The sequence below is a fragment of the Cucurbita maxima genome, unplaced genomic scaffold (genome assembly GCF_002738345.1).
Source record: "Cucurbita maxima cultivar Rimu unplaced genomic scaffold, Cmax_1.0 Cma_Scf00002, whole genome shotgun sequence".
NCBI classification, from domain to species: Eukaryota; Viridiplantae; Streptophyta; class Magnoliopsida; order Cucurbitales; family Cucurbitaceae; genus Cucurbita; species Cucurbita maxima.
Window position 1 is genome coordinate 5279636 of NW_019272018.1, and position 14002 is coordinate 5293637.

At 38.4% G+C, this 14002-nt stretch overlaps 5 protein-coding genes across 8 annotated transcripts in view; 3 read left to right on the forward strand and 2 right to left on the reverse strand.

The window, feature by feature from the left end:
- Window positions 1-615: 615 nt before the first annotated feature.
- On the reverse strand, window positions 616-4697 carry LOC111497098 (4-coumarate--CoA ligase 2-like). 4 transcript variants are annotated; one of them, XM_023147755.1, is made up of 5 exons: window positions 3565-4697; window positions 3304-3502; window positions 2863-3076; window positions 2670-2772; window positions 616-802 (listed from the first exon to the last, which is right to left on the reverse strand). In XM_023147755.1, the coding sequence occupies exons 1-5, from the start codon at window positions 4564-4566 to the stop codon at window positions 716-718; spliced, it is 1605 nt and encodes a 534-aa protein (XP_023003523.1). In that variant the 5' UTR covers window positions 4567-4697; the 3' UTR covers window positions 616-715. The 4 variants fall into 4 exon arrangements, with proteins under 4 accessions (XP_023003523.1, XP_023003540.1, XP_023003530.1 ...); XM_023147772.1 differs by having other exon boundaries at window positions 616-815; XM_023147762.1 differs by lacking the exon at window positions 616-802 and adding an exon at window positions 1578-1965.
- Window positions 4698-5512: 815 nt separating this feature from the next.
- Window positions 5513-6504, forward strand: LOC111497185. The gene has a single exon (XM_023147893.1). It carries the CDS (start codon window positions 5870-5872, stop codon window positions 6233-6235), a length of 366 nt encoding a protein of 121 aa, XP_023003661.1. The 5' UTR covers window positions 5513-5869; the 3' UTR covers window positions 6236-6504.
- Window positions 6505-7244: 740 nt separating this feature from the next.
- Window positions 7245-14002, forward strand: part of LOC111497173 ((DL)-glycerol-3-phosphatase 2) — a 20745-nt gene continuing 13987 nt past the window's right edge. Inside the window, exon 1 of the mRNA XM_023147880.1 lies at window positions 7245-7249. The gene's annotated coding sequence lies outside the window, so the exon portion shown is untranslated. The remainder of the gene's footprint in view (window positions 7250-14002) is intronic.
- LOC111497127 (hydroxyproline O-galactosyltransferase GALT3) lies at window positions 7261-8384 on the reverse strand. The gene has a single exon (XM_023147797.1). The coding sequence runs from the start codon at window positions 8332-8334 to the stop codon at window positions 7309-7311; it is 1026 nt and encodes a 341-aa protein (XP_023003565.1). The 5' UTR covers window positions 8335-8384; the 3' UTR covers window positions 7261-7308.
- LOC111497118 (AAA-ATPase At5g57480-like) overlaps window positions 11476-14002 on the forward strand; it is a 9323-nt gene continuing 6796 nt past the window's right edge. The window contains exon 1 of the mRNA XM_023147785.1: window positions 11476-13202. Within this exon, the coding sequence (XP_023003553.1) occupies window positions 11743-13202 (1460 nt within the window). The 5' untranslated portion in view covers window positions 11476-11742. The remainder of the gene's footprint in view (window positions 13203-14002) is intronic.

Genomic DNA, 14002 nt, shown 5'->3' on the forward strand with positions numbered 1-14002 from the left:
TCGGCTCTTTCTTTTTTATGTCACAGCTGATCATTTTTTTTTTAGCAAATTACTGATCCGTTTTTGTAATGGAAAAGTAAACTAATTATACGGATAAGGATTGAGGGCATGACAACTATTTATTATCGTGTGAAAGTGACGGCTATATGTAATTTGCTAAAATAGACAATATCTACTAACAATGAATTTGGCGGAGATAAAAGATGGATTTCCATATAATATAATATAATATAATAATGATAATTACATGTTGGTTTGGAAAGAGAAAAAATGAAAACATATTTGATTGATATAATAAAAAAAGTGATTCGACCCAACCGAAGAACACACTGATAGCATATCCTTAGAAAGTGTTTATGGGATCTGTCCATCTCGTCAATGATGCAATGAGGCGTGGGGACCCAAAAGTTTATGCATCGACTACCACACACCAATGACTGCTAATCTTTTTCACCAACTTCACCCTTCACATGCCTTCTCTCTCTCTCTCTCTCTCCCTCTCTCTATTTTCAAAGCATTTCACCCATATTAATGATTTTCCAATTAAGAAAAACCTGAACCAAGCACATGGGTTTTACTCAAATTCTATAAACTAATGAATGTCTGACGCAATAATTGAAATCAAGTCTGATATTTCAAACAGATAACATAGTAATTTGATCCATCGGCGACAACCAGAAATAATTAAATGTGTTCTTAGACAATGATTGAGAGATCATAATCTCCCAGCTTTGGAGGTGTTTGTGGTGATGTCTTTTGAATCAGAGACCACTGTGTTTTCCTCCAAAGTTTGGTGTCCAGCCTGCAATGGAACACTAATTCCTAATTGATCTTGTGGTTTGAGCAGCCAACAATTATGCACAAATCAAATTAGAAGATATGGTGTAATTATACGTGTGCGATGTACTTTTCCTCGTACTTTCTCTCTTAACTGGGTTCAGATAATAGATACAAGGAATGCGTCCTTTCTTATTAATTAAAATGGGTGAGTCAAAGTACAATGATCCTGGCCACTCCATTTCCATTCACTCTAAAAGATTGAATTTAATTTTAGACACCTTCTGATGAGTAGTATTATAATTTGATGATTTGAAAAAGGGGTGGGACTTCCTTTCGGAGAAAGTGAGATGAAGCTTCAACAAGTTCGACTAAATTGTTGCTTCCATGAAACTTCAAGGCCCTAAAAAAAGGTTTAGTCTGAGATCCCTTTTTCTGTCTCTTACTTGCAGGATATCTGAAATCACATTATGGTGATTGATTATGAAGTGTCATCTCAAGGTTAAGTCCCAACTTTTGTTTCTTTTTTTTTTTTTTTTTGTATAGCTAACAATATTGTTAGGATTCTCTTTAAAGAGAACGAGTGAGATAAAAAAGAAAAAGAAGAAGAATGGGGGGTTGGGGTACCCCATCAAAACGCTCTGCTCCTAACATGCCACCACTTTCTCCAACCTTTTGATGTTGTAAGGTACAATTGGTATCCATTAACCAAGGTGAGTGGATTAGACGGTTTGGCGGCATTAAAACCAAAATGATGCTCTTTTGTTTGAAACAAGAAAAAGCACAAACAAATTCCCAGAATGGGGAAGGGCGGCCCCATGGTAAACGAGGTACCCAAGCCATTTATGCCATACAGTATTATTATAATGGGAACAGAGACTACTATTTCTGCATCTCCTGGAAAGCACCTAAAAGGGAAAATATTACACTTTCTCGTCCACACATTGGGAAGGATAAGGTTGTCCTTGAAATTTTGGTACTTGGGTTTCTCTATCAAACAAATGATGGAAGAGGTGGGTAAGTGGGTGTGACGTGGAAAGAACAAGATAAATGATCGAGATCATCAACTTGTTTGAAGATGCAAATGCGGATTGCTCAAAAAAGCGCAAAACAGTACTATGTTCTGATATGACGTGCCGTAATTAGCTCTGTTACCAAATTTTGTAAACACAGAATGCACCATTTCCACTGGGCAATCAGTAAACAAACAGGACTGTTTAGGTCATGGATAATCAAAACTGAGCACTTTATGAGTCATACAAGGAAACTTTGCTTTTTTACTCTTTCTGAACAATCACTTCTACCCTCCAAATCTACATATCTACCTTCTTATATGCAGTTAGTAAAATTCTTTCATAACCATTTTTATTTTTTATTTTCACTTTTCATAAGAAAACAGACAAAATGATTATCAAAGGGGAACTATATTTTTGTATTTTGGTTGCAGCCTGTGAAGAGAACTTGGAATAATAAACATAATCCATAAACAAGATCCTTTTCTCTAATTGAAATACACACATTGGGTAGCTAATTTGGAATACGGGCTGCGAGCAATTCCCTAAGTTGTCTCCGCAAGATTTTACCAGAAGGACTTTTAGGGATGGAATCCACGAAGAAGACACGATGAATCCTCTTATAAAACACAACCTGCATCCCACATCCCTCACAAATCAATCACGAAATTAACAGTTCAGCCACTTACTGGAAACATTTGGAAGTATATTTTATCATGTAGCGTTACAGACACAGAGTCAAAAGGTTCAGAAATTATAGTTCATAAAAGGAAGGTTACCTAATTTTTTGGTGAAATGGATGATCAATCGGCAAACCTAACTAAAAACAACATATTAAACTTGAAAGCTTTAAATCAACGCTAAAATTGGAGGTTGTACCTGTTTCGAAATGTATTGCTTAATTTCATCCTCCGTGATGTTGGAACCACCGGATCGTACAATGAACGCAACCGGTACCTCTCCTGCAACTTCATTTTTCATGCTGCAATTAATCGGCGTAAAATTAGTCGTAAACACATTACAGGAAAGGGGGGGCCGGTGAAGGAATCAAATCGAGAAAAGGCTCACGTACGGGATAACCGCAGCGTCGGCTATGTGAGTGTGGGAAATCAGCAGGGCTTCCAACTCAGCCGGCGCCACTTGGAAGCCTTTGTATTTGATCAGTTCCTTGAGACGATCGACAATGAAGACCTCGTCGTCTTCGTCGACGTAACCTATGTCGCCGGTGTGCAGCCATCCGTGTTCGTCGATTATGGCCTTCGTCGCCTCCTCGTTGTTGAGGTATCCTGTTCAGTTTAATCGGACTTCATTTAGGCCCAATCAATGTAGGCTCGGCTCAAATTCAACCTAGTCTAGCATTTTGGTTATATCTACTTTAAATTTCATTTAATTAATTTATTTATTTTCTTTATGATAAAAGAATACTTTGTAGCGTTTGGAAAGCTCAAAGTAAAGTCAAGAGAGCTTATGCTCAAAATTAGACGATATCCTACGATTGTTGAGAGTCTCATACCTTTCATCACGTGAGGGCTCCTAATCCAAATCTCTCCGGGCTGATTCCTAGGAAGAGAAGCTCCAGTTTGAGGGCTTACAATTTTCATCTCTGAATTTCTCATCAACGTCCCACAAGCTCCCGATTTTATCTGGAACCTCTCCTTTGCAAATGCCAACGACAACGTCAGTGCCGACCCTGCCTCCGTCATGCCATATCCCTATAACCACACACCTCCTTATCAATCTCATCATCATTATCTATCTTAAACAAACTCCTTACCTGCCCCAGTATCGCATCTGGAAGCTTAGCCCTAAACGCATCTTCAAGCTCCTTCCCCAACGGCGCCGCTCCCGACAGCACCATCCGTATCGACGACATCTCCCAACCCCCCACCGCTGGACTCTTCGCTATTGCCAATACAATAGGCGGCACCAACGGCGCAATTGTCACCTTATATTTCCCCACCAATTCCACCACGTAATTAATGTCGAATTTCTGTACGATCAAAATCGCCGCTCCCACTCGCAACGAGCACATCATGATCGAGTTCAATGAATAGATATGAAACAACGGAAGCACGCATAAAACCACGTCATCACTTCGGATATAGAGGTGCGGGTTCTCACCGTCCACTTGTTGTGCCACGCTGGTCACCAACCCTCGATGAGTCAGCATTACTCCTTTTGGAAGACCTGTAGTCCCCGAAGAATAAGGCAATGCAACGACGTCGTTCGGACTGATTTTCACATCTGGCATATCCTCTTCTTTTACATCATCAGTCAACACCGAAAAATGAGCCTCTCCATCCGGTGGAGGGTCGATGAATATCAGCTTGATACTCACGCCGTTTTTGTCTACCAAGCTTTTCACTTTCTCGGCGAAGGCAGCTTGGGTTATAATCAGCTTCGCGCCAGAGGAGGCGACGTGCTTTGCTATCTCCGGCAGCGTGAAGAACGGGTTCGCCATGGTGACCACCGCCCCAATATAAGAAGCACCGAGGAAGGCTAAAACGAAATGTGGGCTGTTTTGGAGGAGAAGCATAATGACGTCGCCTTTTCCGATGCCGAGCTTATGGAGGCCAGCGGCGACACGGCGGGATGTTACGTGGACTTCGTCGTAGGTGTAGGTGTCACCGGTAGCGCCGTTGATTAGACATGGACGGTGTTTGAATTGGGAGATGTTTTCAAAGCAGTAAGTGTGCAAGGGGAGGTGGTCGGGTATGGTGATATCGGGGAGCTTTGAGCGGAATATGAATTCCGGTGAGAGATCGGCGGCCGCCATAGGTGGAAGGAATTAGAGGAAGGGATGGAGAAGGTGAGAGGTGGATTGAATTTTGGTGTGGTTAAAGAAAGTGAGGTAATTTGAGAGGAAGAGAAGAAGCAGATAGAAGCTAGTTGTGGGGTTGGTGAGAAGAAGAATAGGGTTCTCATTATAAAAAACCAATGACCCAAGATATTTTTATTTTCACACAATATCTTCTCTGTCTTTTCTTTTCCGTTGTCATTTTAAGATTATTCATAATGGTATGTTAATTAGGAAAATAAATAAATATGTAATCATAATTTTTGTTTTCTCAAGCAAAAATCATAGAAATTTGAAATTAATTGCCTAAATATAAGTGATAAGTAATTATTCCTTACATGGAAGTTGGTTATGGGTATGACATAATACCTAGTGAGTTGGCAAACAATAAAACAATCATCAAAAATAGACAAGTTGTCATATATTAGTAAAAATATTTTATTTATGTTTTTAAAATTGACATTGAGACTTATTCGTTATAATGTTGTGAATGAAGAGGGAAAAAAAACGTGAATATGCAAAAAAAAAACGTCTATGTCTCACACTCGAACGTTTTCCATCCCGCTTACCGTAAGGAAAATGCCCAACTTTTCTTTTTTCACCCACGTAATTCATTGCCTTACCCAAGGAGTGCATCGTGGAGAATGTGATAGTCTAATCGGGTATCATGTGTATTGGGATATTAATCTATACAATTAGTATGAGCATCTACTTTACTACGTTTATTTTCTCTGTGATATTATTATCGGTGTTATATATACGGCGATATTATGTGTGTTCCCTTTCGTCCGTAGTATACTAGTAGCGTTGGTCTAAACAAGCTCTTCTAAGGGTCTAGGTGCGCATAAATAATGTTTTATGATAGGTCTTATGTTTTGTATTTCCTAACTAAATCAGGAATGTAATTATTGACTTTATTTAAAGTGTTTAAATGAGGTGATTGGAGTGACATTATCCCCATCAATTCTTTTGTTTTAAGGTGAGCCCTTTAATGGAGTTTTGTATTTTTATGAGCCATATTTTGAATCTATCCACATTTGGAAAATCCAAATAAGATCATATTAGGAAGAGGTAAAGAAGTTGGTCTTAATCAAATCAAATTAAGACTTGTTCAAAGTTTGCGTCACCCAAAATTGGTATTGGAATTCCACACGTATTGCATTCTCTTGTTTATGAAGTTGCTACACAAACTTCCCACCAATATCCAAAAAATAGGCGGCTAATACCATTATAAATACTCCCAAATTATCCGATATCCTAACCATCAAATTTCATAGCGAAAATGGCGGCGATTAGCTTGTTGGGTCGGCTGAGGAAGGCAGTGAAGAAGCTGAAACTTATGATGAACTTCAACGTCCAAAGCTGGCGTTTGGCGGCGATGTTTGGACGAAGTTTGTCGAGAAGCCTCCGCGTCAGCTTCAAGGAAGCGCCGGGATTGAAGGGGTGTCGGGAAGAGGATGTTACAGAGTTGTGTGGAGAGTCGATTTCGTGGAGAGGGCTACAAAGAACAAGGAGCTACGCTTCTGAAGACGATGTGGACATGCGTGCGGAGGCTTTCATAGCCAATTTCTATCGCCAGCTTAGGATCGAGCGTCAGGTTTCGCTTGACCTTCAATACTGCCGTGGGAATAGCTTTAAGCAGCTTTAGAAGAACACCCATTTGCTATCGATTGATATCATTGATGATGGAGGATTATGATATCCAATGCCTAAGGCTTTGATTTCGGAGTCTGAATTTTGCTGCGTAACATTCAATTATGGTGTGCTTCCATCTTTTGGCTCTCACGAAGAACACCCATTTGCTTTCATTATTTTTGTTTATTTCATTCAATTACGTTTATTGATATTGTTTGTGATTCTTAATATATATACATTTCTTTGATATAACTTGAATAACAGATGGGAATCTCCATTTTTATATTCCATAATTTATTATATTCTAACTTGATCTAAATTGAAAGCTCTTATTTTTCATTATTCAGTCAGTTCATAAACAAGTTTGACATTTGGTCGTCCATCTTCTTGCTTTCAAAAATAAGGGTTAAGCACCTTCATATATTTTGTTCTAACATAAAACATTAAACTTTTTACTCGGCAAAGTAGAGATTGGTTGTTGTAATGAAGTGATATCAAATACTCAACAACATTGTAGTGCAAATCCTCCATTAAGAAGGATATTGTTGGTTTCTTTTATTGTATCAAGAAATTATTCCAAAATCGAATTTAAACTCATATCTAGCGTTTAAATTTTAGGTATTGTGCCTCTTATATAGTTAGTATTACAATATCCAACTAGCTTGCAATTTTCGCTTATTTTGTACAAAAGATGGTAGTCGATTTTACTTTTGACATGTACCAACTCATGACTCCTACAGCATTTTTAAATCCTTTTGGTTCGGTCATACAGAACTCTTGGCCCAACTATCTAATTTGATATTAAGCGGGAGAACCAGGTAACAATCCAAGAGGCATTTAAAGTTCAAAACAAAGTGCGTAAAAGATTAGATATAAAATCAAATGATTCAATTATTATGATCAAAACATTGTATACATCCTCATTCAAGATATTTTGATCCATCAGTGAAATATATATTTAGATTTTTTGAAAAAAAAAAAAACAGAGAAGCGACCATAACCATAAGTCGCCGAAGAATCTTCTTCTGTATAATTTGAGTAGAATAACCAAAAATTGAAACTAAAGATGGTTTGAATTTGATTCACCTATGGAATATGATACAACTTCGATGGCTTCAAATTCGCAGTGACATTGAAATACGTCAATGTGCGAATCCATTTCTCCTGATTCTTCAACAGATGAACGGCGATCGTCTCCGGCCAAAGCTCATGAGTACATCCCGTCCGCGGCTCCGGATAATTGTACATCGACCACTTCGCATTGAACCGATTCTTCGCTCGGCGGCCATCTCTGATCCATTCTCCAAATACTTTGTCCTCAGGCCCTTCCAAATTGTTCTTAGGGATCTCCGATTCTCTGATCCACTCCGCCAAGTCCCAAGATATCAAGTATCCCATTCCGGACATGTATTTCACGAACGGATCCATGCTCGGACAAGGAATTACATATCCGTAGTACAGATCCTCTCTCGGAAGTGGCCGGAGCGATTCTACCAAGCTGTTGAGCCGGATGTAAGTGTCGTCGTCGGTTTTCATCACGTAGTGATACGGCGGATTAGGTCCGCCGCCGTCGCTGCTGTTGAAGATCTCCGGTAGGCTGGAGAAGTAGGTATAGGTTTTGCCTTTGTTCATATTCTCCCTGCAATTGAGGATTATAATGTCGTCGTACCGCATTATTTCCAACGCGACGAGAATCTTCTGATCCTCTTTCGTCAAATTACAGAAGACGAACTTCACATCGATTTTAGCGCCCGAAACGGACTGCGTGCCGTAAATTAGACGGAGAAAGTGGCGGCGATTGTACTGATCGGGAAGCGTTAGAATGCCGATGAGTATACGGATATCAGTGTCGTTGGAGACAGAGGAAGAATTAACTGAAAGAAGATTGTCGTCGGAGGAATTAAACGTCGCCGTTTGAAGCGAAAGAGAAGAAGCGCTGTCGACGGTGCATCGGCCGAACTTCAAGAGGGCGTCGAAACGAGCTTCGTTGATGGAGGCCAAAACGCAGAGGAAAAAGATGAAGAAGATCGAAGAGAGAACAAAACGACGTCGGTCGGACTTGGAGGAAGGCTTCGTAACTTCCATTTCAAAGAGAGATCGAGGGAGGAGCATAGGAATTAAGCAATGAAATCAAAGAATGTATTAAGAAGGAAGAGCAGAAAACAGAGGGTGTCAAAAAAGTTTCTTATATTAAACGCATTTGGTTGTCAATTTCGTGCTCCCGGGACTAACTTTTTTTGACTTCTTTTATATTATTAAGATATGTAAGAACTTTATAAGTTCAATTTTAATACTACCAATCTTTTCTCCTCCGTTAGGTATCACCCCATTTTAGTTTGAAGAACCCAAGATTTAGGGTAAAAATGCAACTTTGGTTCGAGTTTGGGTCACCCAACAGACCAACATGTGTCGATACGAAAATGGATCCTGATTTGAATCGTAGAGAATAGAAACAAAACAATAATAAAGTTAGATTAGTTGTCCGTAGGGCGTGTGAAAAGCATTATGTTTTGCACATTTAAGGGCAGAAACTTCGGCGAAGCAAATGAGGCATCGGTGTGCGAGAAGCGTGAGAAGAAGAAAAGAGAGGGATGGGAAATGGAAATGGTGGGTAATGGGTAGCGGTGGTGGATGCGTGTACATGCGCAAAGTGCTTGGGGGTCAGTCAAATAAAGGCCAAGGGTTACGTAATTTAGGCACTTTTGCACTTTGCATTAATAATCCACTGACGCCTGCTTGTTTATGAACTAAGCAAAACCGCTGACTCTCCATATAATAATACCCCTAATTCATTTTATTAAACCTGTTTACCATTCATTTTATTAAACCTATAATAAATCATTTAATTATAGGTTAAATTGTGAAGGAAATGAGTGAGTAAGGTGAATAAGTGTCTAACTCAACTATCAAACAAGTGCCATTCACCTTGTATCATACCCAGTTATTTTATTTACTTTGGAATAAGTTAGCCAATTAGAATATGGGTGGTCGTAGGCATGAACAATGTATGCTATGTAGGTAATGTTGTAGGTAATGTTGTGTTTGAGAATACCCCAATAAATGGTGATAAAAGGGATGGAGATTGGTAGGTGAAGAAGCAGTGCATGCATTAGTTTAGTGTAGGCGTGGGAAGGAGGTGGTAGAGAATAGGGGGAAGATGATGGACCAGTCACAACTCCTCTGTCCTCCTCTGCTTCTGCTTTGTCCTCCTCTGTCCTCCTCTGTCCTCCTCTGTCCTCCTCTGCCCTCCTCTGCTTCTGCTTTGTCCTCCTCTGCCTCTGCTTGGCTTACTAATCACACAAATAATAGAGAGAGACGTTATTATTCTTATTCTTATTATTATTATTATTGAAAAAGATTCGTAGCTCTCCCTTCTCTGCCTTACCGTCTGAGTCTTTGTTTGCTTTCTTCTGGGTTTACGTGTGGGAACACAAGATTGGTTTACGTGATGAGTAACCTTAAAAGCCTTACTTCCAAACCCCTCTCTTCTAATCTCTTCTACTCTGTTTTCAATTAATCAACCCCCGAAAAGCCTTTCTCTGTACACCTCTGCCTACTCGTTTCCATTATCAAAAAACTCAAAACTCAGACAAACAAGGTGTGGATTTTGGATTTTGGATTTATGGTCCCAACCCAAATCAAAATGATTCGGATCTTTTCGTTTTGCTTTGGACAGAGAGCCTTTCCATCTCACGTCTCACCTCTCTCTCTTCTCTGTGTGTGGCAGTGTCAGAAGAAGGGCCTAATTTAAAGAAGAAGAAACAAAAGTGAGGAGGGACTAGAGATTGGTTTCTTTTTTTTTCTTTTTTTTTTCATTCTTTTCAAAATCATATGGACTCATTATAGTATTAAAAAAAATTCTGAAAATAATATGCATCTACCCAAGTATGGGTATCTTCCCAATACTTTACCTTTATTTTTTTAAATAATAAAATATTTAAATATTATTCTACGACCCTTTAATATTCTCTAATTATTCATATTCCTACTAATAAATACGCATGTGTTATCATATTTCAGCATATAACTTTTAAATATCGTATTTTAGTCTATGAATTTTATATATTAAGATTTTTAGTCATACATAGTATAGTAAGATGGTTAAACTAAATATGAAATATAAGTGTCCACATGTTTTTTTTTTTTTTTTTTTGTTATAAAAAAAATATTAAAGTAAATTAAAATATTTATAAAAGTTAGGGAAGACCTAAGAATATTTAAAAAGGAATTTATAATTATTAAAATTGGTCGTGGATTTTAGGTTAAATTAAGAAGGAGAATCGGGTCCAAAGCACGCAAAAGAACCTTGGTTGCTACACTGTAGTGGTTGGACCTTTCTAATTAATCAATCAATCTTCATCTTAATCCACACTACCTAACTATCTTAATTGACCCTTTAAACAATCATTAATTAAGCTTATAACTAAGGCAACCAGATTAGGGCGTTACACGTGGCTCTCTTCCTCCTTCACCGTTGTAGACATACCCTCTTCCCTCTCTTAAAATATTCTTCCTTTTTTTTTTCTTTTTTTTTTTTTTTTGCTTATAATTTCTTTAGTTTATCTCTTCCTATTGGCTCTTATTTAAATTAATATAACTATTAATTATTTTTAATCTCATCTACGAATTTTTTTAATATTATTAGCATGAAAATTCTTTTAATTTTATTATTATGCAATTTCGTTATATAATATAGTTTTTAATTTGGTTTTATTACCCCAAACTGCCCCTCATCCACAATGGCATAACTTTTGAATGTGATAAAATCTACATAAATATTTGGAAACGATCATACCTACTCCAAATGCAATAATATAAAATACGTAGCAATTTTGGTAATTAAATTTCATAGCAAAATAACAATGAACACAAGATAAATGTAAAATCCCTAATTAATCTTTTAATAATTTTATTTTTCTTTTTTATAGTGCACCATAAATAAAACGAGATTATTGGTGTGTTTAAAGTCTGACTTTTCATTTTTGGTATATTCGTATTTATAATGTTTAATTAATATAGTGCACCAATATTAACTAAAACCATAACCACAACCAACCTGTGAGTCAAACAAAAAAGAATATTAAAAGTTTTATTATTTAATTCAACAATATTTTGAAATTCCTCCTATTTATTTAAACCCATGCTAATTTCAATTTGTATATTTATTATCGCAATTGTTGGATGATTAAATTATTATTATTATTATTATTATAATATTAAAATGGAATGAAAATTTGAAAAATAGGGGAGTCGCAGAAGCTTACACACACACAACCAAAACAGGGGACCCATCTCTCATCGCTCTCTTTAACCATCAAAACTCCAAAAGCCCTTTTTGTTTTTCCCCACTTCTGTTGCTGTTTTCATTGTACTTTCTTCTCTGCCAGCCAATTCCCCACATCCTCCACCCACTCTCTCTCTACCCCCTCCTCCTTTCTCTCTCCTCCATTTCCCTCTATAAACTCCTCCTCTAATTCACTACACTCTATCAATCTCCTATACCCTTCTTGATTCACCGCCATGAAGGAATACTGGTCCTCTCTGGCATCCCTTCTCGGCGTTCTTGCCTTCTGCCAGTCCCTCCTCCACACAATCTTCCCGCCGGAGCTCCGTTTCGCCGCCCTTAAACTCTTCCACAAACTCTCCCACTGCTTCTCCTCCTACGTCTACTTTGACATCACTGAAATCGACGGCGTCAACACCAACGAGCTCTACAACGCCGTCCAACTCTACTTAAGCTCCTCTGTTTCCATCTCCGGCAATCGGTTGAGTCTCACGCGTGCTGTCAATTCCAGTGCGATCACCTTTGGTCTTGCTAATAATGACTGCATCCTTGACTTCTTCGATGGCGTCACTGTCCAGTGGGAGCATATTGTCACTCAAAGACAAGCACAGGGCTATCTCTGGCGCCCGTTGCCGGAGGAGAAAAGGGGTTTTACTCTTCGAATCAAGAAAAAAGATAAGCCTTTGATTTTAGATTCATATCTCGATTACATTATGGGCAGAGCTGATGAAATCCGTCGCAAGAATCAGGAGCGGCTTCTTTACACGAATTCGCGTGGTGGGTCGTTGGATTCGAGAGGGAATCCATGGGAGTCGGTGCCATTTAAACACCCAAGCACATTTGATACATTGGCTATGGACCCACTTAAGAAGCAACAGATTATGGAAGATCTTCGAGATTTCGCGAACAGCCAAAGCTTTTACCAACAGACAGGCCGAGCCTGGAAAAGAGGTTATCTCTTATACGGCCCTCCCGGAACTGGAAAATCCAGTATGATCGCTGCAATGGCTAATTTTCTCGGTTACGATGTTTATGATCTCGAACTCACTGAGGTCCACACCAATTCTGAACTTCGGAAGCTCCTCATGAAAACCACCTCCAAATCGATCCTCGTCATCGAGGACATTGATTGCTCCATTAGTTTCACTGACCGCAAAAAGAAAAATTCCGGTACAAGAAACCACTACGATTTTCCGGACATCCGATGCGGAGGTAGGTACAGTTCGCTATCCGGTGACGACGGCCGCGGCGGCGGCGGCGGCTCGATTACTCTTTCTGGGTTGCTGAATTTCACCGATGGGTTATGGTCGTGCTGTGGTAGTGAGAGAATTTTCGTATTTACGACGAACCACATTGAGAAGCTGGACCCGGCATTGCTTCGAAGTGGGAGAATGGATATGCATATTTTCATGAATTTCTGCTCTTATCCAGCATTGAAGATACTTCTGAAGAACTATTTAAATTACGAAGAGAATGAAATCGATGACACTCTGTTGCAAGAAATTAAAGAGGTTATCGACAAGGCAAAGATGACGCCGGCGGACGTGAGCGAATTTCTGATCAAGAACCGCCGCTATAAAAACAGGGCAGTGGCAGAGTTGCTAGAGACATTGAAATCAAGAGCAGAGAAGAACGAGAAAAATGGAGGATTAAGGAAAAAGGAAATGGGTTTAGAGGAAGAAGAAGAAGAAGAAGAGCAGGAGAAGCGAACTGTGGATAGTCCAAAGGAAGGGTCTGAATTTGAGGAGGATTGCAACAAAGAAACAGAGGATAACAACGAGGAGGGTGAAAAAGCAAGCAACAATTTCATTGGGTAACAAAAATGGTAACTTTTCTATTTTTTAGTGTGGAGAGAAGGAAGATCTGTGAAGGGAAATCATTTGGGATCCAATCCAAGCTAACATGTTAAAAGAGATGTATTATTATGATTATTATTGATATTAAAATAATGAAATATAAATTACGTCATGATTTTTGTATACATTAATTTGTTTGTTAGTTTGATGTTAATATGAAAAGACTAATATTAGGGATATAATATGGTTTGTGTAATATGCCACTAAGGACCCAAATGGAAAGGCATTGGAAGTTTGTGATTTAACACATGGATCCCAATGCAATTGGTCACAAGTGGGGGTCTCAATTATTTCTACTCCTTTCTCATTTCTGCCCTTATCATTCTCAATAAATCTTCATTTTTTCTCCAAATAATAATAAATCACAATGTTTCAAATTATAGTTCCTTTAATTATTGGACTAATTCAAATCATAAGTAATTGGTGCTTTTTTTAATATATAAATGTATATAACAAATTTAGGCTACCATTTTATCTAAATTAGTTTGGTTGCTTTTGTTTTAAGCCAAAAGGTTTTACCTAATAAGGAAGAAGTTGAAAAGGTAAGAAACAATGGCGTAAGTATGAAAAGGCTGTGTGATGGAAGGGTAATATGGTATTTTCCTTTTGTGTTGAGAAAAAAAAAAAAAAAAAAAAAAAA

Excerpts from the sequence above, each read along its gene's own strand:
- LOC111497127 (XM_023147797.1), bottom strand. The coding sequence starts at position 8,334 with ATGCTCCTCCCTCGATCTCTCTTTGAAATGGAAGTTACGAAGCCTTCC.
- LOC111497098 (XM_023147746.1), bottom strand. The coding sequence starts at position 4,566 with ATGGCGGCCGCCGATCTCTCACCGGAATTCATATTCCGCTCAAAGCTC. Across the intron at positions 3,503-3,564 it reads CAGATGCGATACTGGGGCAG|GGATATGGCATGACGGAGGC; the intron begins GTAAGGAGTTTG and ends GTGTGGTTATAG. Across the intron at positions 2,773-2,862 it reads GCCGACGCTGCGGTTATCCC|CATGAAAAATGAAGTTGCAG; the intron begins GTACGTGAGCCT and ends GATTAATTGCAG.
- LOC111497185 (XM_023147893.1), top strand. The coding sequence starts at position 5,870 with ATGGCGGCGATTAGCTTGTTGGGTCGGCTGAGGAAGGCAGTGAAGAAG.